General features: G+C 37.6%; 1 protein-coding gene across 1 annotated transcript in view; it reads left to right on the forward strand.

Moving 5' to 3' along the window:
* The window catches only part of OXCT1 (3-oxoacid CoA-transferase 1), a 142,812-nt gene that overhangs the window by 67,549 nt on the left and 49,050 nt on the right, over window positions 1-26,213 (forward strand). The window contains exons 8-13 of the mRNA XM_060009541.1: window positions 3,499-3,606; window positions 5,035-5,149; window positions 7,925-8,019; window positions 9,798-9,846; window positions 15,421-15,493; window positions 16,111-16,186. Of these exons, the coding sequence (XP_059865524.1) occupies window positions 3,499-3,606; window positions 5,035-5,149; window positions 7,925-8,019; window positions 9,798-9,846; window positions 15,421-15,493; window positions 16,111-16,186 (516 nt within the window). The remainder of the gene's footprint in view (window positions 1-3,498; window positions 3,607-5,034; window positions 5,150-7,924; window positions 8,020-9,797; window positions 9,847-15,420; window positions 15,494-16,110; window positions 16,187-26,213) is intronic.

The following is a 26,213-nucleotide window of genomic DNA, read 5'->3' on the forward strand; positions in this document are numbered from 1 at the left end:
TTCAGATTTCCTTTGACTCTCATGTTACTGCCTGATCTCACCAGATCCCCCCTCTCCCCCACTACATTGACTCTTTCTCACTGTTATTTCTCAAGATCACCCAAAACCAGTATAGAAGCCTTCAATTTCTTCAATAGCTAGCATTAAGGTAGTTCTGCCTCTTCAGTTTTTTTTAATTTTTTTATTTTATTTTTTGTAAAATTTTTTCACAGATTGTCTGAAAACATATGTTTTCTTCTTTTGGTTTGTACTTCAAATATTTTCTTCCTCTGCAATTAACTCTGCTAACCAGCTCTGAGAAAGCTTTGATTTTTGTATAGAAATTTTCAATACTGTTGAGTGTTGATATTGTGTTGACAAATACTGCCCATGCATTTTTGACAATATGAAAATCATTCATATTAGGATGACAAAGCCTGAAACTGATTATGTTTAACCAGATTCTTACTTTTCATCAGAGTTGTTTTAGCAGGACACATTCTTCCACTCCATTTGTTGTGAAAGTCATGATGTAATTGCCCTTGGTAAAGAAACTTGGTCTTAATTTGGTGGTTTTTGTCAAAACTTTCTTTGGTGGAACCAGAAGAAAATCGCTATTGGTTACCATCAGCAGTTTTGGTTTAAGTGAAAAGGGTTACTTTTTTTTCTTTTCCGATATGTTTCTCGCTCCTGCTGAAGAAGGGTAGATGTAGGGAGACCAATTAGGAAGCTGATGCAATAATTCAAGCAAGAGACAGGAGGGCCTGAACTTTTGAAATAGCATTAGGTATGGAGAATAATTTGCATTATCTTCAAAAATGTAAACTAGAAGTGTTTCCATAACTTATTTCATAATGTTGTAAGTGCTTTTAGAGTTTAGAAATCACAGTTTTTCTTAAGTCTCTATTTTCTTTTTAACATGTCCTTTTGGTACATGGCTAACTAAGCAATTTATCACATCCTCCACTTTTGTATTTCCTAGTTTTGGAAACTATCTACTTAATGTCTATTTCAGCTTTTAAAAAAATTTTATAGGTTTTTCACCTCTTGATTATAAAAGTAAAATTAAACAAAAATAGCTTGGCACTGTCACCTAGGGATAAAAATGATTAACATTTCAGTATTAATTTCCTATGTGTTTTTCCTCTTAATTTTTTGTAGATATAGAAATAATTGAGCCAAAGAGCATATCTGTAAATATTTATATAGAATCTTGCATTTTTATGAAGCGTTATGTTATGAGATGTCATTAAATACTATGAGAGCCATAATACTGATTTATCCTGTGGATGCACCATATATATTTTACCATTATTCTATTGTTGATCCTTCAGGTTGTTTCCAACTCATTGTTCTTTTAACAAATGCCGTGGCCAATATTTTCATGAATAGTCATTCTTCACATATATCCTCAGGATAAATTTTTAAAGTCAAGAACTTCTTTGAAGGCTTGAATCGAATAAGTGTAAAGATGTGAATGAACCCTAATGGCTGAAATTTCCAACTAGTTGAAGAGGTAGAAGTAGTGCTTAGCTGCTCTGCATTTCCTGTGTCCACCTCCTGTTTACCTGGTCACCACCTTGGATGCATTGGGCTAGAAAAGAATCAATAGGCAGGAGGCCTAGTAACCTGATGAATAAGTAAGAAAGTGAAGGCTATGCTCTTGATATATCAGAGCATAGAGAAGTTTGGAGGAGAAGATATGGAGTACAGTGATGGGGAGTCCCCTTGCCTTCTGACTCATTCTCATATGAGTATAGATGGACATCTCTACCCACTATTTCAACTTGGATGCCCACATGTTTATTGACTCTTCTTTGGAGTTTCTGTTTTAGTTTTGTTAAGATCCTTCTGTTTATCAGAGAAGATAGCTTTTATCCATTATGTCCTATTCTTCTTCAGCTATTTAGAAGTAGTGCACAATAATGAAAATGACTCTTGTTAATCCCTGTTATTCTTTCATTATGGAGGGAGTGTGGTGTGGGCATACATGGTAGAATAGCAGAAAGGAAGGGGGGTGCTTAACCTCAAAAACTTCTGGAGAGTTCAGTTACTAGTTTAAGGAGACAGTATAATACAACTCTCCTTGTACAAGTCAGTTCGTTTGCAGATAGTTCTTTGCTTTGGGTATGACATCTATTAAGCTGAGCACTCTCAGTCTTCAAGACGATATTTTTCTTGGCACCAGAAAGATAATTTTGTTTTTAATTTAAAAAAGTATTTTTAATTAATTAATTTGGCTGCATTGGGTCTTAGTTGCGGCACATGGGCTTCTCTCTAGTTGTGTCATTTGGGTTCCACAGAGCATGGGCTCAGTAGTTATGGCACACGGGCTTACTTGCCCCACGGCATGTTGGGATCTTAGTTCCCCGAATAGAGATTGAACCTGCATCCCCTGCATTGGAAAGCAGATTCTTTTTTTTTTTTTTTTCTGCGGTACGCGGGCCTCTCACTGTTGTGGCCTCTCCCGTTGTGGAGCACAGGCTCCAGACACGCAGGCTCAGCTGCCATGGCTCACGGGCCCAGCCGCTCCGCGGCATGTGGGATCTTCCCGGACTGGGATACGAACCCATGGCGCCTGCATCGGCAGGCGGACTCTCAACCACTGCGCCACCAGGGAAGCCCTGGAAAGCAGATTCTTAACCACTGGACCACCAGGGAAGTCCCCAGAAATATAATTTTTTGATCTCAACGATGTTGACTGTAGTTTTTCTTGATCCTTGTTATTCTGAGATGTTTTTTTTTTATGTTGATGTAAAAAAATGATTTATCTTCTTTAAAAATGAATTCTAAAATAGCAGACTAACTTGGGGCATTCAGTATTGCTATAAAATTCCCTTTTGCTCTGTGAATAACTTTAATTCTGATTTTTAGAATTTCCAGTTATTAGTTAATAATTCCTTTTTCAAATTTCCATATTGAAGTTAATGATGAATCTTAAAGTAAAATTATTTCAGCAATTGCAGTTCTATCACGATCCTAGGAAGCTAATTACAGGAATAAATAAAAATGGTTACAAACAGCATTTGTATCTATATTTAAAAAGCAATTGACCAAGCAGATGTTGTTACAGATTTTTGTCTTTGATATGATAAATTTCCCATTAATTTTGAAAATCTGGGTTTAAGGGATGTGCTTTCAGATTTTGCACAGTTGAGCTGCAATTTGTGGAAGTTCAAGCAGCTGTACTGACAAACCATTTGACAAATTTGTAACTGAGGCTGTTTTAAGCAAAGTTTTAGAGCTTTATGTTTTGTATTTTATGTTCAGCCACATGTATTTGAATTTCTTCTATTTTTGTGGATCTAGAAGTTTGTATGTTTGCATATGTATTTATTCTTTCTCTCTCTCTGATTTATATGTATATTTGTGCATGCATGTGTGTGTGTATATGTATACTTACATTGTACATCCAGCCTAAGTTGGTTGTAAGGATGCATATACTTCATCTTTTTTTAATAAAAAATATTCAGTTTAAGCTCTCACTATATAATTAAATTTTTTTTTCTTTTTGCCTAGGTTGAAGAAATTGTAGATATTGGATCATTTGCCCCAGAAGACATTCATATTCCTAAGATTTATGTACATCGCCTTATAAAGGGAGAAAAATATGAGAAAAGAATTGAGGTAATTGACTTAGCTTGTCTGTCAGTATTTATGGATCTGACTGTCAGAGATGTGTCCCTGGGGCTATTCTAGATGATAAGAAATTAGAGCTGAACAGGAAGTCTTGCTCTGAATCTTAATAGGAGCTTCTCATGTGTCTATCTTGAGGGGACATGATTGTCTATGTAATTGTCCAGTTCAACAGTTCCTTGTGTATATCATCAAATTACATGCTTCTCTAGGCTGTGTCTTCTAGGCTTTTGTAACTGTCCTAATTTATGATGCATAGTTTTGGCTGGCTGTCCTAATGGGTAGAGGAGGATAATCAGGTCTTTGGTGGCTTTACCCCTGCTGGACTCTTAGTGTTTGAGTGTTCAGAACTGTCTATCTATCTTGAAGTCTTTGCACATTATAGAGTCCAGACAGAACATTATTTCCCATGAGTGTTGGGCTCTGGGCAGCTGGTGGGTATGAGATCATGGCAAGGAGTGGGTACCGGGAGCATTGGAGGTACTCTAAGGCTACTGAGAACATGAAGACCAGCTGGACCAGAATTGATATCAAGATTCAGAAGTGTCTAGGGATCGGCAACAGAATAGACACGCAGTAAGAGATACCGTGGATTCAGAGATACCCTCTATCCGCGGACATCAAACAGAAAGGCATTCTGCAATCTAAAACTAATGTCAGGGGCCAGGGATCAAAAATGGGACATTTGCAAACAGAAACCAGAGTCTGTATCAAGGAGATTTAGTAATGGAAATAGTTTTCTGGCTGGTTTCTGGATATTTCTATGATTCAGTTATAGCAAAACCAGTCTAGGCTCTGCATGTGGAAATAGGCAGTTGGCAGCAGCAATACCTGGTAAACACATTCTCACAGCCCTGCAAAAATAAAGTCCCAAGGTCTATTTCCTTTTCTTTATTCTGGCTCCATCCCAGAGCACCTGAGGAGAGTTCAGTTGCAGGAGTCTTAGAGTAACAGTAGTGGCAGTCAGTGTGACAGTAACAGAGGAATTATTTGCTTCAAGGAGACAGAACAATTATATCTTCCTCTTCAAACATCTGACCTCTTTCACTTACTTTTTATTTAATTAATTAATTAATTTGTTTGTTTTATTTATTTTTTAAATTTACTTATTTGGCTGCAGTGGGTCTTAGTTGCAGCATGTGGGATCTAGTTCCCTGACCAGGGATTGCACCCAGGCCCCCAGCATTGGAAGCGCAGTCTTAGCCACTGGACCACCAGGGAATTCTTTTCACTTACATTTTAAAGAATTATTTCTGTCATCAAATTTTATCCATAGTATTCTTTTTAAATTTAAAAATTCTCTACATTATATTGCACATTTGCCTTATAGTAGTAATGGGAGAGAGTTTTGTATTTCATTAGTGTTAAAATACAAAGTATACCTCAACCATGAATAATTTATTTCTGTTTATTTTAAAGCGTTTATCAATCCGGAAAGAGGAAGATGTAAAAACCACATCTGGTAAACCTGGAGATAATGTAAGGGAACGTATCATCAAGCGGGCAGCTCTTGAATTTGAGGATGGCATGTATGGTATCCTTTATTCCTTGCCCCCTGAGCTGGGCAAAGACGTAGCCCTCACTTTTTACATATTCATCAGGTTACTAGGCCTCCTGCATAGTGATTCCTTTCTAGTCCATTGTAACTTCTAAAGCAATTGATCAATTTGTACAGATGTGGCATCTAACCTAAAGGTATCAAGATAAATGAAATTAGAATTATAATCCTTTTGCCTTCTTGAAACAAAATGGTGACTGAAAATGTCCTTAGCTGTTCTCTAATATATAAGGAATTTCGGTATAATTTGGCATGTGGCTAAGGGTAATTGGGAGAAGAGATTACCCAAGGTGAGGGTTTCAAATCTCAGAAGTACTGCTTATAACCAGTGCTATTTACTTTCTCTGTGTTCTGACATTTACATACTCATTGAAACGTAAGATCCAACTTCTTAACAACCTCTTGTTTCCCCTGACAAAGATTCTGTGAATGTACCCTTTTATGTCTGATGTTTTGTAAGGGTATTCAATGAATGATTCAAATTCTGCTGTAGGTATTGAATACTTTGTCAAAAAAGAGGTAGGTGAAGATGGTTTGGTGCAATTAGTGTTTGGATTTTGAATGTGTTTAAATAACAGTGAGTCTATTCACCATTTTGTTGATTTTCAAGACATCAACTGTTGAACTATATAATACAAATAATACGTATAAATTCAAATAGTGTATGATAAGATAAATATTTGTTGAATGGTGAATCCAGTAAAGCCATACTTAAAGGCCTGGGACAGGAAGTAGTAGAAACATGACATGTGTCTCCATTCTCTGAGCTTCCCCTAGTCCATAAAAATCTTCTTTCAGACTGATATTGACAGGAGAACTGTTTTTTTACTTTCTTTTTACCTCCACCACTTCATTTTTCTTTATCTTTCAGTTTATACATTGGGTTATGGTGGGAATTCACATAGGGGAAGAGAGTATAATAGTGCTTCCTCTTCCACCTCCAGTATCAGCAAGATATAGAGTCAACCAAGTGAACTGAACAGGTGAAAGCTAGTCTCTGGGTTTTCTTCTTACGTCCAGTCAGTTGGTTTACCATTGATATTTTAACACTGACTCTGATAACGCTGATTTTTAGATATAATGGATTCTAGGTATCCTTTATTCACTGTCATTGTATTGCCTATGAAAAATATTTGCAAGTCAGTTCATATAAATGGTCTTTCCATAGCACCTACTCTTTTTCAACCCAAATTACATAGGCTTTTTTCTCCCTGGTATTTGACTTACTAAAAAATACTAAAGAACTGAGAAAATTATAGCATATGATGAAAGAGGGGGGGTATAAAACTTGTAATTTGGGTTGCCCTTACCTGAAAATGCCTGCTTATAATTATAATGGAATTAATACCTCAGTGTGTTCCATGCATCACTGTGAGAAATGAAGTACAAATAAGTCTGCACTAGATTGTGATTTGGTAAGAGGTGAACCAAGAAGCTATCATCACAGCTTCATAGACTTACTGTATTCACAAGAGGTGACCTGGCACGTTGAGTTGTCCTGCTAGCCTTTGTAGTCTATAATATGGCAGCATATACAAACTTAATCTTTTCTGGACTTCATTCACAAAGCACTCACTGTTATTAGAATCTCATCAGAGTGCCATCATTCTTTGCACTAATTGTGTCAAAGTCTGTGGTTTGCAGTGGTAGTGGACAGCAATTCCAGACAGCGTCAGTTTTTGTTTGTTTTTTTTTTTTGGCCAAAGTGCACAGCTTACAGGATCTTAGTTCCCCAACCAGGGATCAAACCCAGGCCCACAGCAGTGAAAGTGCCAAGTCCTAACCACTGGACCACCAGGGAATTCCCACAGACAGCGTTAGTATTTCTTATCTGGTCAGCCTGCTTGTATTGAGAGGCAAGGTCGAATCCACACCACTGCATACAAGTCAGAACTTTGATCACCTAAGGAAGAAGATTTAATACTCTCAGTTAGCTCTTCTTTAAGAAAAAATTTTATTGAAGTGTAGTTGATTTACAATGTTGTGTTTAACTTCTGCTGTACAGCAAAGTGACTCAGTTATGCATACATAGATTCTTTTTCATTATTGTTTGTCACAGGATATTGAATATAGTTCCCTGTGCTATATGGTAGGACCTTGTTGTTTATCCATTCTGTATATAATAGTTTGCTAATCCCAACCAGTTAGCTCTTTGATGCTGTAACACAGCTTTTGTTTTTATATGGTCTCAAATGTGTTCACTGAAGCTTAAACATCCCCACCATCCTGTTTATGTCTTAAGGAAGGTTCAGTTACCAATGGATGTTATCACAGTGATCCGAAGGAATCTATACAATTTAGGCAGACATTCTGGTGTTGTCATAAAACTTTTTTTAAAATTCAAAAATGGTAGCCCGTTTTAGAATATTTTAATCATCTTTATTTTCAGTTGCAGTTTTGAATAGTGAAAAATGCTTTTAAACAAAGGTCAGGCCATGTTATGTCAGACATCAGTCATAATAAATCATAATACAGTCCAAATTTGCTAACTGTGTCTTACAATAAAAATGACCTCTTGGCTAGTTTTCTGAAGCCACTACTTTGATATCTTTATGGGGAAGGCTGTGATTAAGAGATTTTCTTTTTGAAAAAATTACAAAATAATACCTAGAGGGTGGTGGGAGAATGTATTCAGTGATTACATTCAGAGTAAGTACCTTTAAAGAAGGCCTGTGTTCAGATTTATTCATGTAGAAGATTTATGACATAATCTATCTTTTATATGCTGGACCTTAACCTCTTTTTTTCCAGCTAATTTGGGCATAGGAATACCGCTTCTGGCCAGCAACTTTATCAGCCCCAGTATGACTGTCCATCTGCAAAGTGAAAATGGAGTCCTGGGTTTGGTAAGATAGAAATTGAAGTTTTATTTATTCAATCTTGATGGAGAATGAGGTGTTTTATATAGTGAAATCTTCTTATAACTGAGAGTTGTTACCTTAAAGTTCCCAATCTTGTTTTTCTTTCTTTTTATCCTCATAATAAAATATTTAACTTTTCCCATAAAATGGTGGTACTTGTGAGCACGTCGTGTTGTGTTTTTTGGAGTAGATGGTGGTTTCCTGACTATGAGCTTTCCGACTGCTCCTCCTTTGTCCCTGTATCAGCTTCCATCTCCCCTATTGCATCTGCTTCAGAGATCTCACGCCATCCTATTTAGGTAGTTACTTTTAACCTTTCTGTGATTGAACAAGATAATGAAGGTCATTAACAATTCTACATTAAATAAAAATCAGTAAGTCTCAGCATGAGAAACTGAAGAGTAACATTTCTACTTTAGGACAGGACATTTTTTGACAGTTGATTAATTCAAGAACAACTTCTCCTCATGTAATACTCGTTTTGAGGCCAAGTTGTTCCAAAGGGTAGAATTTTCCCTTCCTCAAGATTAACCTTCCAGATGGGCTCAATATTCTCACAGAATTTGGCCATTCTCTTTATTCAATATTATAATAAAATTAAGAAATACTTAAGCTTCCTGGGTAACATTTTTTATTTACTTATTAATTATGGCAGAGATTACTTATAGTCTGACAATTTATAATATTCCTAATCTTTTATTGTTTTTCAGTAGCTCTTAACTGTTAATGCAGTACAAATTGTACATATGGAACATGTATATCCAGTATTTAAAATATAAATAATGGTCATGAGAGTGTAGTTGATACTGGTTGAGGCAATAATTGTGATCACTTTCAGAAACACAAAAATGATGTGAGTCTGGATAAAAGCAAATTCATATTGCAGTCAAAGACTTAAATTTTTAAGGTACCTTAAAGATTGTCTAGAGTGACCAGTTCCCTCATTTTGAAGACAAGGGGAATAAGTCAATATGAATTACCCATGGTCACTGTTTAAAGAAAAATTTACACAGGTCTAAAACATTAGTTGCCATTTCAATTTATTCAAAGAATAAATTTTTGGTCCCTTTTTTTGAAAGTATGTTAAAATTTCACAGCCAATATTTCCTCATTCTTGGCTCTAATTTAGACCTTTTCTTTTCCCTTTTTCCATTTCCTCCCTTTTCGTTTAATAAATGTTATGTTATGAAACTACTCCAGGTAATTAGAGATGGTTTATAAGAATACATAGAAAATTAAAAATCAAAAACTTAGTGAGAATTACCAGGCAAAAAGAAAATAAAGGTATCAAAACTTAGATGGACTGAGAGATAAGGTTAGAACTCCAAATCCGAGCCTTTAGGTGCTACATACCAAAAAGCTGAAACTGCTTCTCCAGACGCTTCTAGCCAAATAAGGCAGCCATTTAGTTTGTATTCATTGATATACTACCAGGAAGATTTCTGAATAACATCGGCTGCATAGTAGGTACTAAATAATTACTTTTTTATTGACCTGTGTTTCCAACAGCTTAACATTTCTTTCAGACTTTGGTAGTTTTAAGAAAATATTTTTCACTTACCCAAGCACAGTTTTTAGCATAGAAAAGACAAATCAACGTGGAAAACAGAGCCACGAAAACACTGGGATTATTTTGAAAAGGTTCACCTCAAGTCTTTTGATGATTTCCTAGGGTTTTAAGCAAAGTTACTTATATTTCAGTTTTAGTGTGTGATTCAGTGAGAAACTTCTTTTCCTAATTGAACATGTGCTTTATTTGACAGGGTCCTTACCCATTAAAAAATGAAGTTGATGCAGATCTAATCAATGCAGGTAAACTCACTCATTACATGTTTTTCCAGCTTTCTCCTTTGCTATTAATTTAGTTCTCTGCCAAGTAATAGCAAAGAGTTGGGCTTGTTTCTTTGTCTTTTCCTGGAGAGTATGCCACTGTATTTTTCATGGAGGAAGCGAGAGAGAAGCCTTCCTAGTGCCCTCTTGGTCCGGATTGCCTGTCAGAGGTCTCCCCTATTTAGGGCAGAGTAAGATAAAGGAGAAATTGCAGGAGGGGCTACATATAATGGTAGGAGCTTTGGTGGGTCAATCAGTCAGCGTCCTGAGAGCACTCTCAGGTGGGGTAACGAGGAGAATTAAAGGAAGGGACAGTTTACAAGGGTGCAGACAAGATTAAGGGAAACCAGAAAGGATGCTGAAGCACCACAGGGAGTTCTTATCACTCCTAGGCCTTAAGGGGCAGCCGTGGGAGAGGGCCACCTAACAGAAAGCAGGGTCTTTGTAGAGGAACACGACCATCTTGCAGAAACCTGGGTGAGGGTGAGAATGGAGGTCTTTTCTGCTGGGTCTCCTGCTTGTGCCTCCCATTGGCCAATCCCAGGTTGAAATAGGTCTGCTTTCTCATGATGAGAAGGTGGGGAGTGGATCCATAGTGGCCAAAACCAAGATCTGGTGCACTGAGGTTTTTGTTGTGGTTGATAATTTCTGTCCTCTAGTCGACATCAGAGTTAGGAGAGCATCCTTCAAAGGTTCAAGGGTGCTTAAGGATGTACTCTGCCACTCAGTGCAGCCCAGTGATGTAAGTAATAAATACAGAGTTTCTTTGTACTGGAGACTCTAGCCTGTCTTCTCCTTTATTCCTGCATTCATATGCTTTGCCTTTTATTATTAGCCTTTTATTTGACTGGGACATAGGGTCACATGTAGCAGCAGCCTAGAGGAGGAAAAACAGGTCAGACCTTTTGCCCATGCTTGAGGCAGCACTGCCACCATGCTAGGGCTAAAGATTATCCTTAGAATGGGGCTGTCCATAAGAAGCTAATTTTTATATTCTAGCATGTTTTTCTTTACTGTTCTTCTACTCCTGTTCACTCTACCCCCGCAAAAGTATTATTGTTACTTCATGTTCAAAAACAGGTGTGTGTAAATTTCAGGAGAGAAGTAAGAGCTGAACATAAAGGCCAGCTGCCAAGTAGAATTGATGTTTGATGCTTAGGATTTTTGAAAGTAAAACAGCTTCTGGTTGAATAGTTGAGTTAGTTAACACGACTCAACTCTGAAAGGCCCACTGTGGTAAAGCAATGACATTTAACCAAGGCTGTAATTTAATTGTACCGTACCCTTTAGCAATAGCTCGTTGATCTGTGAAAATATTTGCTGCTTGGTTTAATTAATTAATGTTAGTGAGTTATTTGCAAAATGAATAACTCCATTTTCCAAATATCAGGCTTGAGCTCATAAAACCCACTTTCTTTGGAAAAGTAGTTAATCTTTTCAGTGACATCATTGGACAGCAGGCGTTTCTGATTCCATTGAGCTTTATCTCTTTCCTGATGAAGCCACCAGTTTTAGATGTCAACTTCTGAGATATCACGTATAATTGCAAACTACTTTGTAAAACAAGAATTCATCGCTGTGGGGAAGCCAGGCTGCAGAATAGTTTAATAATATCCTATCATTTTCATCAAAGTCCTGTTTGGAATTTATGATGCTTTTGACTTTGGAACTAAGTTAGGGAACAAAGTAACTAAGTTACTTTGAACTTGAGAACCCAGAATATAAATTGGTGGTTCCGCAATTCCCCAAGTTCGGAAATTACCAGGAAGATCAGCCCATTGTTTGTGTTAATTTGAAACGATTTCTGTAGAAATCCCTTGGAAGGAATATAAAGAGTTATGTTTCTGGGCATAATCAGTGTATTAAAATTTTAAAATAATAATACAGCTATTTCTAAGGATCCCTTTTTCTAAATAATAATTTCATATGGTTATATAACAATGAATGGCCACTTGTGTAGTACTACATAGTTTACAGCATACTTTTTTCAAATATATTAAATCATTTGAACCTCAAGTGAAAACTTGTTGTACAGATTGGGAAATCAAGCCCAGAAAAGTGACGTGATGTTCTCAAGATCACGTTGCTAGGGACTGGACTAACACAGGGTCTCCTGCTCCTGGCCCCTGGCCTTTTCTGCACGTTGAGCTATAGCCACTGATAACCTGAGTTTTACAGAGGTGCATAAGGCAGTGCTTAGAACATTTCCAAGGTCCCAGGAAGATTTGCAGTATCCCAGTGGAATTGTGAAATTTCTAATAAATCTCACGTTAGCTTTCATATTAATGTGCATTTTGCATTCTTTCCTATTTCTTAATATTATTTTCTTTAATATCAAAATAATGTTTTAAATGACTTCCTTTTGATTAAAACTACTTAGAAAGAACCACCGTGTTAATCTCACAGCTTTTGAATATCCGTGGTTCCTGCCATGTACCTCTAGAGCAATGGTTTTCTGTGGGAAAGAGGGGTGATTCCTCTCCCCTGGGGACATTTGACAATGTCTGGAGATATTTTTGATTGCCAGTGTTACTGGCATTTAGTGGGTAGAGGCCAGGGCTGCTGTTAAATATCCTACAATAACCAGAACATTTATCCAGCTCCCAGCATCAATAGTGCCTGCTCTAGAGGTCTGTGTGCCACATCTGAAGAATCACAGGCCTGAACATTAAAGTTCAAATAGTATGGCACTCAAGATCTATCTAATGGTTGTGACTGACCTTTTCAAATTTATCTTTCTCTACGCCCTACAAGGTCTTCTGAGTCCACCCATACTGAACTGCTGGATCTTTTCTGACCATGACTCGTGCTTTCCTTCCTCCATGACTTTGCTCTTGCTGTGCCTTTCATTTTTTGTTTTGTTCTATCCCTTCCTTTTTTATCCCCATCTCTTTATTGGTAATGTCCTATTGAAATGCATTATACCTATCCTTGAAATCCCAGTTCATTTGTCCTCTCCAGATCCTTCTGTGGCTCAGAAGTGCTCCTCCTTCGAACCCACAACACATCTAGTGTCTTATAAGCATACCACATTTTGCCTTGTAATTATTTGTGTATATTCATCTCTCTTGCTGGGTATTATGTTCCTTTTTCTTGGGGCAGTGGTTCTCAAAGTGTGGTCCCCAGAGCCACAGCATTAGCATCCCCATCACTGGGGACTTGTTAGCGATGGAAATTCTCAGACTCTAGGGAGTTGAGCTCAGCAGTCTGCATTCTTATAAGCCCTCCATGTGATTCTGATGGGTGTTAAAGTTTGAGAACCATTCGTTTAGGGCATCTGCATTTTGTGTGTAACATTGTTCAAGGCACAGAATAGACATTTACTTGATAATTGAGTGAATGACATGTTACATCATGAGCCAAAGGACTCAAAACTATGAAATTGAATAACTCTATTGCCTGAATATCATTAGAGGATAGAGACATACACAGAGCAAATTTGGAGGAGACAGAAATCAATTAGGAAAAATCAAATAAGAAAGACCCTTTTCTTTAAGATATTGATTGTGTTATTGATTATAATTGTTTCTTGACTAAATTAGGACGTTGCATTTGAAAAGCATGGATTCAACTTTAGGATACCTTTTTTTGTTTAGATTTTGGATATTAAAAATGATGAAAATTAACTTTGCTTCCAAAGAATGTATTTATAAGATGCCAGAATGTGTTAGCAGGGGCCTGAGAATAACTTTGTTTCATAAGAATTCTTTTCTGGGCTCTTTTATAAAGCCATCCTTCATAAATCACATGTGGAGAGCTGAAGCTCTCTGCATTGATCTCAAAGTTTCCTATAAAGTGGTAAATAATGCCTTCTATATACTACCAGCTGGTTGAGACGGCCTTTTGGAAGTCATTGTGATTTATCACATAGAGAACAAAGAATGGAGAATTTTGTGTTTCTCTGCATTTTCAGCCTGCAAGTTCTTCCTTGCCTCTCCACCTCACAGGATTGGTGAGGAACTGTATTTGCTGGACGTGAAAGTTGTGTTAGGATAAGGTTTAGTTGTATTACACTTGTCCTGAAACCTGGAATTCACGGGCTGGTGTATAACCCCACCATAAAAGTGAATTGCTTGCCCCTGTAGCATTTATCCCTAAAGGGGTGATGGCACTGTCTTTTCCACAAGGAGGTTTGCAGTGAGGAATAATAACAATGACAATAATAAAAGTAATGTTTACAGAGTCCTTTCTCTATGCCAGGTACTAGAGTTAAAGACTTCACATGCACCATTTCATTTAATTCTTCAAATATCATGTGCTGTCTAAAAGCCAGCCCCTACTAACCGCACCAGAAAGTATTTTCCAAAGCTTTTCAGCTTTGTGGTCCTTTAAAAGATGTGAAAATGTTTCCTTTGTTTAGAATCAAACTTTTTTGGCCAATAAATAATTCAGCATGATATAAATAGTCTTACCCTTGCTTTACAGTTGAGCTCAAATGGAGCAGGATACTGGTGGAGAAGTTAGCTCTCAGGGAAGACTTGAGAAGTTGAGGTTATAGCTGTTGTTGCACAGCTGAGCACGATCAGATTGGTCTGGTCCTGTTGTGTCCAAGAGCTTCTCTCTGTTCTAATCTTGGAATCACTTTTCTTCCCCTTCTTTTTGTCTGCCCTGTCACACTGGGGCCATGGCATGAGGTGTTATCAGACAGTTGACTTACCTTTGGCAAAGTGGCACGTGAGCACTTTTCTACTGAGACCAGAAGCTTCTCCTAGGCTCCTAAAGCTCCTGCACAGACAGGTCACATGAAAAAAGCAGCTCAAGTTTGAGTCAGGTGATATTATAGGTTGTGTGGGGACTGGATGACCTGGAAGAACTTTTCCAGTTCTGGACTTTTATTATGAGATGTAAGTTTTGTGAGAGGTCCTTCCAAGGGGACCTTCTTTGGTTTTAATAGAAACATAGGAGCAAGGGAAGAAAAATGAAGCAGAGAGAGAGAGAGAGATGGAAGAAGAGATTCAGTCCCAGTGATGTTAAGGAATTAGGTGGGACCTTTCTTTCTAGGTTATTTATTGAATTTTAAGAAATATCTGAGGAGCATCTCCTGTGTCACTCCCTTCAAGTTGTATTCCTTCATGTCTGTTCCACAATATCCTTGCTCTAGTGACTTACAGTAGCATGGGTTTTGACAGGTGCATCCCAGCAACTCCTTTCCTCCTCACTGCTATTAGCATTTAACAGGGGCTTGTGAAGGGACTGAGTCTGGTGAGAGGCGGGGATGCTTATGTAATAATAGGCAGTAGAGGGGTGCATTGTCTGTAGAGAATTTCAAAACAATAATAAAATTAAAAGTTGGGCTGCTTTTTATTATCACCATGCAAGGGCAAATGTGAACAATGTTAGTGACAAAATGCTCTTCTTCATAGGTGAACAGTTCCCACTGTGTCTCCCATACCCCTGTTGCTGCCACATTTTGGTTAAGGGACCCTTAGTTCTGTAGGAAACAGAGAAGGTATAGACCTCTGTCTCCACCATGATTTCCACTCTTAGAAATCTAATAGCCTTTTCTTTCCTCTTTTTCTCCCGTGTGTGTGTGTTTGTGTGTGTGTGTCTGTGTAGGCAAGGAAACAGTTACTGTTCTTCCAGGAGCCTCTTATTTCTCCAGCGATGAATCATTTGCGATGATTAGAGGGTATGTAATAACGGAGCCCCTCATGTTTCACATGACGTTTAATGAGCTGAGTCATTCCCTGAGACTGTTAGCAAGACTCTGAAACATAGACACCTCTCCCAGCCAGAAAATGATCATGGGTTTGTTTGGCTGCACCAAGATGTGAAATTATTCACATTGAATGTTGGCAGTTGGAACTTCCAGCCCGCTATTATCGAAGGAACCCTCAAAATGGAATATATATCTGTGCCAACTAAACTGAAGTAAACACTTTTAAGGCTCTTTCTGAGGATCCTAACATTTTCTACAAACTGTGTTTTCATTTTCTAGCTAGTGTTTGCTTTCAAATCTAGCCATATTCTCCCTCACTGAAGGAAACAAACTCACTGTGTACACCTGTTTTTAATTTGTTTTTGGAGACAGTATAGGCTATAATTTTTAAAAAAGAACTCTTAATGGTTATTTCTCTACATTAGCTTGAGCCAATCTATTTGGAAATCAGATGTTGAGTGGAGGAGAGCAAATGTACTTTGGTGGGGGGGAGGTTAGAATTATTTATTTTCATTGCTGGCAATCTCAAGCAAAAGGGACATAAAGCTTGTGAAGTTTGCTTTATATTTCTTCTTTATCTTTCTCAGGGGACATGTCAATCTAACAATGCTAGGAGCCATGCAGGTTTCCAAATATGGTGACCTGGCTAACTGGATGATACCAGTAAGTAGACATGTTTTCTTCTGAATTATGCCTGGGTCAGAATAGTTATTCTTGAAGTATTAAGAAAAATCTTGTCAAATTGCTTTGAGTGCAAATATAATTGTTACAAAAATAAATATTTTGATATGTATTTCTTATTTCAATCAAATTCTAAAAAAGGAAATACTGAAAATATTTAGCCTTGCCAGTTTACTGTGTAGTTGGGACTAAAAATAGGTAAGATCAGGGTCAAAGCATAATTTTCCATGGAGGAATAGAAAACTGAGGAAGGTAAAAAAGAATGGGTTAATTATACTCTGATAAAAGTAAGAAATACAAATATTTATTATAACTCAGTTTTTATAACTAGAAAGTACAATTAAGTTCATTAATTTTATGTTAATTCTATTATTTTCTTATTCACAGTGATTAAAATCCTCTCTTGATTAGTCACGTGACCCCATGAGTACTCAATCACATTTTCTTCTATTATGGAATACAAAACCTGTGATGTTTAAACATGCTTGTGAAATGCAAACAGTTTTCATTTACTAATGACTTAGATCAGGGAAGAAGCCTCTTGGAATTAGCTTTGGAAGAAGGACTGTAATCAGTTGATTTATGAGTGTGGTTCTTTACATTCCTGATTGGTGCTTCCTGATGTGTGTATGGAAACAACAATGAATGTGTGTCTATGATTATGAGCTCATTTTGGCTGGTAGCTCAGGTTACTCTTTTTTTTTTTTTTTTTTTGCGGTACGCGGGCCTCTCACTGTTGTGAACTCTCCCGTTGCGGAGCACAGGCTCCGGACGCGCAGGCTCAGCGGCCATGGCTCACAGGCCTAGCCGCTCTGCGACATGTGGGATCTTCCCGGACCGGGGCACGAACCCGTGTCCCCTGCAACGGCAGGTGGACTCTCAACCACTGCGCCACCAGGGGAGCCCTCAGGTTACTCTTTTAATGTGTGTGTTTAAGGATTTCTGCGTGTTTCTCTGAATTATCAGCTACAAGGAATTTAAGTAACTGAGGCTAATGTTCTATGATGAGAGTTTTTTGTTTTTTGACATTTCTTAGATTTTTCTCTACTCATTTTTTGAGGAAGGTGGATTAATATAGTTTATAACAATGTTAGAGATTGTGTTAGTTTAGCTTTTTTGATCTATGATCTCCCAAAACATTATTTTAAAATTTCAATTGTTATTATAACCTGGTTCTCAAACGTGGTTGCATATTGGAAGCACCTGGGAATTTTAAAAAATGGTGATACCTCGGTGCCCCCCCTTAATGATCCCAATTTAATTAATCTGAGATATAGCCTGGGAATTGGGCATTTTAAAATCAATCCTAGGTGATTACAATATGTAACCAAGTTTGAGAACCGAGTTTGCATGTATTAAAGAATGATCATCAAGGACTTCCCTGGTGGTGCAGTGGTTAAGAATCCGCCTGCCAATGCAGGGGACACGGGTTCGAGCCCTGGTCTGGGAAGATCCCACATGCCGCGGAGCGGCTGGGCCCGTGAGCCATGGCTGCTGAGCCTGCGCGTCTGGAGCCATGCTCCGCAATGGGAGAGGCCACAACGGTGAGAGGCCCGTGTACCGCAAAAAACAAAAAAATGTTCATCATCCTAAATCAGCCATAGCTATAAGAGTTGGCAGCTTTTGGAGGCTTCAAAGAAATCAGAGAGGGTCTCCTGAGCATTGTATAGTAAGTCAGATTGATACTTCATAGGAATGTTTAGTTGTGTAGAAAGAATGCATTTCTTTTTTCAAATTTTAGAAAAAGGCTATAGGAGGTAGTAGAAGGAGCATAGAAAAGCAAGCCCTGGGTTTTAGCCCTGACTCTACCAGTAATCAACGTGTAACCTTGAACATGTCACTTAAGCTCTTTGGGTTAAAACATCCTCATCTATAAAATGAAGATTTGAGAATAGATAATTTCAGGGGTCTCGTCTGGCTTTCACAGGTTAGCAGTTCAGAGCAAAGATCCTGTAGTGAGACAGACCTGGGTTGAAATCCAATTTTTGTCACTTACTAGCAGTGTAACTTGAGGCAGTTGCCATTTTTCCTCATCTGTAAAATGGGAATGATATAATAGTATCTAATTTATAGGACTGTATAAAGGAATAAATGATATAATGCATACAGAGTATGTATCACAGAGCTTGACCCACAGCATATGCTAGATAAACAGGTTGTTATTATTTGGCAAATTAAGAAGGAGAAGTTGGAGATGCCTGACAGAGAAGGGAATAGGATTGGTTACCATTAACAGAAACAACAGAGTTTTAAATAGAGTCTATTTCTCTGAGCTATTAGTGAGTTTTGAAATCAAATTTCACAGTGGTTCTAGGTGTGGAGCAGAAGCGTGTCCAACACATTTTTGCTTTCGGGGAACTTGGGCATCTTTAACAAGTTAGTATATGATTTGTTTTTATTATGGTTTAGCACCCAGTGAGGCTGGAAGCTGTCATAGTGAGAGTATGCATTATGTAGTTGTCATTTGTAGGAAAGATTTTCCAACATGTATCACAATTTTACATATCCTATGGAGATTCCTGTGAATGATTAAAACATCACTGTTAATTACTTTATAAATTTCTTAATACAATTTGGAGCTCATGAGTTTCCAAAGGACTGGATCTAGTGGGGCAGCGATAGGGAACTCTGGAGTTCTGAAGGGACATGGAGAAGAATTAAGCATAAAAAGTGTTCTTGTGTCTGGTTCCACTCTTTTGGTCATGGAAGTTGGTAGTGTCATTTCTGAATGAGCATTTTTGTTCTTTTAGTAACTGATAATCACTTCTTGGATTCTTTATATGTGACGCACAGTGTATATTTTGATTCCTTTGGATACAGGATAGCTTAAGAGTCAAGACTATGAGCTCTAGTTTGGAAGAGATCTGATTTGAATTTCATCTCTACCGCTTACAAATTACACAATCTTTAGTACCTGTTTTTGTTAGGATTAAATGAGAAGAAAATGAAAAGTGAAGACTCCAAGCACTCCATAAATAGTGGCTATTATTTTTATCTTCTTCAATGCGCTATTGCTTAACTTTAAAGAGGGAGTATTTGCCTTAAAATACACTGGCATAAGCAAGACTATATTGTACAGTAACTAGTACAGCCTGTGTATCCAAAGTTCATATTCAAGTACCAAATCTGAAGACACATTTCTTGTTCTTATTCGTTATGGGTAAGATACAGCCTAGCCTCCTTATATAGTTTCAGTGAGTGATCTATGTCTATTTGCCCCAAAGATTTATGTTGATTTATAAAATTCAGATATATTTTTATTGCAGTGTCTGGTAGTCAAGGAGCTGAAAAGTTCAGTTTTATTGTATCATTTTTTACTTACTTTTATCTTTTTACTGAGTTTAATAATCTTTCAATGGTTGTAAAGCCTTGAGTTTCTGTGCATCATGGCATCCCCATGAATTATTACCATGTCAGATTATAATAAACATTAAGCTTTTAAGGCAGGGAAATGGTGTGGATGCTATTTGTCTTATCCTTTAATAGCTTCTTAGTATGCAGCATGGGTCCCATTTTCACAGAGTTTTGAAAATTCTGCCCCGAGCATCCAAAGAGAGAAAATGTGACGAAACAGTAGTTGGCTTCTTCGAGTTCCGTGATTATTGTGATGATGGTAAAACCCCAGGCAAGCTATGGAAATGTGGTAAGATGTGCAATCCGTTGACTCCATTCAGAGCTGCTCTGGCTTTCCTAATGCTTATTTTTGGGAAACAGCTGCCATAAATGATTGACTTGTGAAGGGAAGTTGATGTGTAGGATCAGCTATGGGAGCTGTTTTTTAAAAACATGCAACAGCCGCCTGCTGGGCAATGTGGCTGTATATGAGCAACATAGCAGCCAAGGGCCTCCTCCTTTTACGTGGGGAGAATTAAAATGAGAGATTCTTGGGGCAAAGGAAAATAGAATGTTTAGGTGTTCGTTTTTCCTTAATATTTTTCATTTCTTTGTGCATTTAGAAGATTAAATCCAAATCAATGTCTTATTCATGTATGCTTACATGTATGAGTACATAAAGTTAATTTGGTCTTCTATCTATGATGTCTGTTTTAAATAAGCTAACTCTCTCTCTAGTCTTCCTACGTGTACAGCTGGGGCTGGAGGTTGTGTTCAAGATTTAATCTAGTGATTTAGATCTGTCAGTTGTACTCCAAATATTAAATCTGTAGCTACAGATATAGAAATATAAAGATTATGGTATAGAAAAAGATATAAACATACAGATACAGATGTGATTTTAACATATTGGTGTCTTGTCCATTTGGTCCCAACACTCCGGTAACCACAAACCATGGGTAAGGAGAAAGGATAGGTGGACAATATGTATGTGATGGTATGATGCTTTTACAGTTATTCAGTAGTGTTCTTTCTCTATCAATGTAATGTAGTGGAAAGTGTACAGAACTTGGAATTAGTAAATAGTGTTCTGTTACTTTCTGATGGTGTGGCAAATTATTTCACCTTAGTATACTCATCTGTAAAATGAGAATATTTAACTCATATGCTTGATCTGGGGATTAAGTTAGCTCATTCAGCAAATATTTATTAGGCATGTATTAAGGGCCATGCTATAAATTTCTCTCTAAGCACTGCATTAGTGACATTCTACAAATTTTTATTTTGTTTGTTTCATTGTCATTTTCTTCAGAATATTTTCTTATCTCCCTTGTGATATTTTTCCATGACCTACTGATTATTTAAAAGTATGTTATTTAATTTCCAAATATTTGGTGATTTTCCACAAAACTTTGTGCTAATTTCTAGTTTAATTCTCTTGAAGTCAGAGGACATACTTTATATGGTTTCCATCCTTTTAAGTTTGAGATGTATTTACAGCCTAGAATATAGTCTATCTTTGTGACTTTTCTATCTGCACTTGAAAAGAATGTGTATTCTGCTCTTGTTGACTAGAGTGTTCTATAACTGTCAATTAGGTCAAGTAGGTAGATGGTGTTGTTCAAGTCTTCCTATTAGTTATTGAGAGAAGAGCATTGACATCGTTAGCTATAATTGTGCATTTGTATATTTCTCCTTTCAGTTGTATCACTTTTTACTTCATATATTTTAGAGCTCCATTACTAGTTGCAGTAGTACAACTAGTTGTAGTAGTAGTACTTAAGATAGTTACGTTCTTTTAACAATTTGACCTCTTTTAAAAATTCTCTCTCTCTAAAGCAAGTGGGCTTAATTGCCCCGCAGCATGTGGGATCTTAGTTCCCCGACCAGGGATCGAACCCATGTCCCCTGCATTGGAAGACAGATTCTTAACCACTGGACCACCAGGGAAGTCCTGACTTATTTTCTTATATATATATATTTTTAGTGGTTCTTCCAGGTTTTACAATACACATCTTTTATTTATCACAGTCTACTTCAAGTTATATCACTTTACATATAATAAAAGAACCATACAACTGTAAACTTATATTCTGTGCTCTTATCCTATTTGCTATTAATATTTAGTCATATGTTTTATTCTGCATGTATTACAAACCTGCAATACTTTATTATTTTTGCTCAAAACAGTCAACTCTCTTTTAAAGAGATTGAAAAATGAGAAAAATATTGCATATTTTACAAATATAATTTATATATATAAATTGTATATTTTATCTATTTTCCCAATATATTTGCCCTTTCCTTCACTCATCCTTTACATCAGTTCAGATTGCCATGTGATGTTATTTTCGTTCCGCTTGAAGGACATCCTTCGATGTTTCTTGTGGTGCAAGTCTTATAGCTGTCACTTAGATTGATTCTTTTGATATTTGCTTTTAAGCTTTTTCAGGTCAGTTGAGAGCAGCCTTTAGTTTCAGTCTAATTAGCCCCACTACTAATGCAGTTTCTTTCTGAGGATTCTACCTGATGCCCCATGGTTTCCCTCTGGTTAGGAGGAACGTGAATTATTCCCAGACCTGTGTGAGTTCTGGACATTTTTTGCCTAATACTTCCTAGCGGTTCTTCACCAGGCCTTGGATAATTTTTTCTTGTAATATACACACATCAGTACTCCACCAGCAACTTGAACTAACCTTTTGCAAATCTTCTGAGCTCTCTCTCTGTACAGCAGCCACCTCTCTGTTATTTTGAGATCTGAAGTCATATTCTAGCTGGGCTCTCTGAGCACAAATGAGACAGCTGGATTTCTCCTGGATTCCCTTCCCTGCACCGCAGCCTGTAAACTCTAGGCATTAGCCTGGGGCAACTGTAGGCCCACCTCACTGGCTTCCCTTTTCTCAGAGATCACAGTCCTGTACTGCCTGTTATCTAATGTCTGAAAGATGCTTTTTCCTTTGTTTTGTCTGATTTTGTAATTGTTTGATACTACTAATAATATTTTTGAACTTAGATTCCTATTTCTTGGATGATTTTTCTAGTAAAAATCCCTAGTAGGAGAATATCAATTTTTTAAGGTTTTTGATACATATTGAGTTGCTGTCAAAAAAATTATCCCATTTGCACTCACACTGTTTCCATTCTATCACCAACACTGGTATCTGCTTTTTTTCTATTCTGTTATTCTAGTCTGTTATTTTGCATTTCTTTAAAAACTGCCATCTGGGACTGTTTAAAGAGCAGGCAGTGCCTTATTCTTCTGGAGGGGCACTGAATCCTCTTCTCTTTTGTTCTGAAGGTCTTCCTTTTGGCTTTTTAGCATTATCTCTTATTAAATATTGTTTCCAGTACTGCTGTCTTTGGTCTTTTTTTTTTTTTTGGCTACGCTGGGTCTTCGTTGCAGCGTGTGGGCTCTTCCTTGTGGGCTTCTCTCTAGCTGTGGCGCACGGGCCTAGTTGCCCCGTGGCATGTGGGATCTTAGTTCCCTGACCAGGGATTGAACCCGCATCGTCTGCATTGGAGGGCAGATTCTTAACCACTGGGCCAGCAGGAAGTCCCTATCTTTGGTCATTTTCAAAAGCAGCATTTATGGTGACTATTCTCTGTTAGGGAATGTGTCTTAAGAGACCAGCTGTAACAAGCAAGCGTGTGTGTGTGTGTGTGTGTGTGTGTGTGTGTGTGTGTGTGTGTGTTTTGTTTCCGATATATTGAACAAGTTCTATATGTGGGATGAAATCAAAACACAACATTTTTTATCTCCTGTGGTGCCTTTAACTTCATTCAGTTAGGGAAGCTTTCCCTCTGCATGAGCTCAGTCTCAGATAATAAACTGTCAGTGGGTCACTTTAATTCACAAACTGAGTCTTGAGTGTAGAATTAAAGGATCCAGTCCAAACTAGTGAACATTGCTTCAATTTGAATTCAAAAGCAATGCATCTCCTTTCACTACTGTTTCCCAGCTATAGGCAGCACAGACTGCCTACATTTGGGGAAGGTTGCTTGGTGTTCTTTTGCTTTTTCTCTCCACTCACTCCTCCACCAACTCAGTTTGGCACCACAAGGTCAAAATTCAGGAGAATGGGAAGTGAGGAAGTAGGGCAGGAAAGTTCTTACATGGCTGGTGACTGGTAATGTTACAAGCTGCCTCCATGCTCTCTGGTCCTTTCAGATGTTTAAGGGACATAGATTCTCACTGATAGGACCCTCTCTTCCTTCCAGAGCATCTTGCTGAGAAAATATTAAAGCATCTTCATGCTGGCCTTCTCCCACATGGCCCACATTTGGGAAGCATCCACACATTTCTTGTTCCGCCTGCAGTAGTAGTGTAGGTATTTCCCCAGAATGATTACTTCTGCTTTCCAAGGTAGAAGTCAGACACGCCATTCCCTAGTTGCATCCTGGCTTTTCTCCGGAGGGTAGAATGCTCTCCCGTTGTCATCCAGGCTCTGTGAGATGTCGATTTAGGGGTAGGCATGCAGTTAACCCCTCTTTTTGGTTGCTGGGGCGGAGAGGGTAGGATCACAGCCCCCTTTTCTTTTATACAGAATCCTCTGCTATGGCCCGTACTCTGCTCCTTGATCTTGTCAGTGGACCCCAAAATCTTAGAACTTGTTTTTGACCATTTTCTCTGAAAATTCTGTTCTGAACATATCTCACATGCTGGTATTTCATAGTGGTCACATTTGAACATCAGTCAAAAGCAGGACCAAAAAAGTCCCAATCTAACATTCAGTTACTGCCGCTTTGGCTTGTGGGTCTGCTGTTTCCTTGCTGCCGTTATTACTTTTCCCTTGTAAGCTCATATTCAGCTACGCCTCCATATATGCTGGGGTATCTTCTATCTATGGTTCCTGTACATCAGGGCGATCCCCCCAGCTTATTCTGTTCCCAGTTGCCCTGGATGGAATAGAGGACCATGGAAGAACCTAGCCAAGCTCTACTCCTTCTTCCAGTGAATAAAAACTACACTGAGCCAATGGAGAGACCTTTACCTCCTGTGCCAGTTAGAGACCCACCCATTTAATGCTTGCAGAATTTGTGAGAGCAAAGAATGATTTATTTTTGTACTGCAGTTTAATAAATGAGCATACATTTTAAAAAAAGACAACCTAGTATTAGTGAAATTTATGAATTTAGGGTGTTATTAGGAATATAAGCTGTTTATTATTGTTCTTTACTTGGAAACTATATTTGGCTATCCAAAAATACTTTAATCTATGACTGTCTGGAAAACATTATGTTGAAAACTACTCCTTCGTTTTATTATTCACATCCAATATTTTTCAGACTAGAAGTATTTATTGACTAACATATTGACATATTAATTTTATAAGGAAAATTCCTCTTACTTGGAGGGTCCTGTTGATGATTAAAAGTTGTGATTAAGGTTTAAAAGCCACAGCTAAATTATAAATCTAATATTTTTACGAGAAGGGAGCTAAGAGCTCTTAATTAAGCACATGCCATTAGCCAGGTACTATTTGGGTATTTATTGTCACTTAATCCTTATAACTCTGAGTTAAATATAACAATCCCTGTTATTATAGATGAAGAGATTCAAGCCAGGAGAGTTAACTATTCAAGTTTACCTATGTAGCAAATTATGAAATGGGGATTTAATCACAGTATCCTGCTTTTATGTACTTTGCATTCTGCCGCAAGGTTTTTTTGGGATGTATTTAATTAATGCCTTTTGTGATGGAGGCAAAACTACCTGAAAAATAAATAAATATATTTATAACATTTCTATAAACTTGATAAAGTATTGTTTCACTCTGTGGGGTAGAGGCTATTGCAGTTGGAAGGATACATGCTGTATGTGTAATACTAGTACAAGCTTCAGGCTTTGGAAGGCACTGGGTTGACCATTTGCATTTTCTTTCTTCCGCATCTTACCTTTTTAAGCCCTCACTCGAATTCTAAAGTCTCCACTGCCTAATCACATGTAATTAACATTAATCTCATGTATGAAGTATTTTATCCATTATCTACCCATTTTGTTTTTTATAGTCTACCAGTTGAAGAGTTCTTTGAAAGAGTTCATTTCCTCTACTAGGATTTTTATAATTTTAGCTTTCAGTATTTCTTAAATGGGAAACACTGAGGCATAACTATAGAAATATGGGAATCAATGAAAAGGGGAATCCTAAATAGAGGTTAAAAGAAAAGATTAAAATTAAGATCAGGAAGGAACGATAGCAAATTCATTAGCAAGTCAGCTCACTCAGCCTAGGTCCCCACCAAAGGGACGTGAGAATATGAAATAGATTTTTCTTTTTGGAATATCTCAATTTTCAGTGATCTTGAAGAGATTTTGTCTTTTGATTGTTGTCTGGGTTTGTTTTTTGCTCTGAAGGAAAGGAAATATTTTCCTCCTTGGGGTTGCATATGATGCATTTGTGAACAGCTGCTTAGTTCTAAGAACTTTGACTGTTCACTGGAACTCAGATGTATTTAAGCCAGACACTGAAACAAAGGTGAGCTAGACATCTGATTGGTTCCAGGCCATGATGCTACTTGGCTTCCTGGCGGCTCTGTGAGAACTTGATCATACTCTCCACCTCCTCTGGTATTGGAAGGCAGACTTCTATGCATGAAATGCGAGTTTGGTCCTTTTTATTAAAATCAGTCTCCTCTCTCTCTCTCTCCTTTCTCCTTCTATTTATAGAGAATGAAC

The sequence above is a fragment of the Delphinus delphis genome, chromosome 3 (assembly GCF_949987515.2).
Source record: "Delphinus delphis chromosome 3, mDelDel1.2, whole genome shotgun sequence".
Lineage (NCBI taxonomy): Eukaryota > Metazoa > Chordata > Mammalia > Artiodactyla > Delphinidae > Delphinus > Delphinus delphis.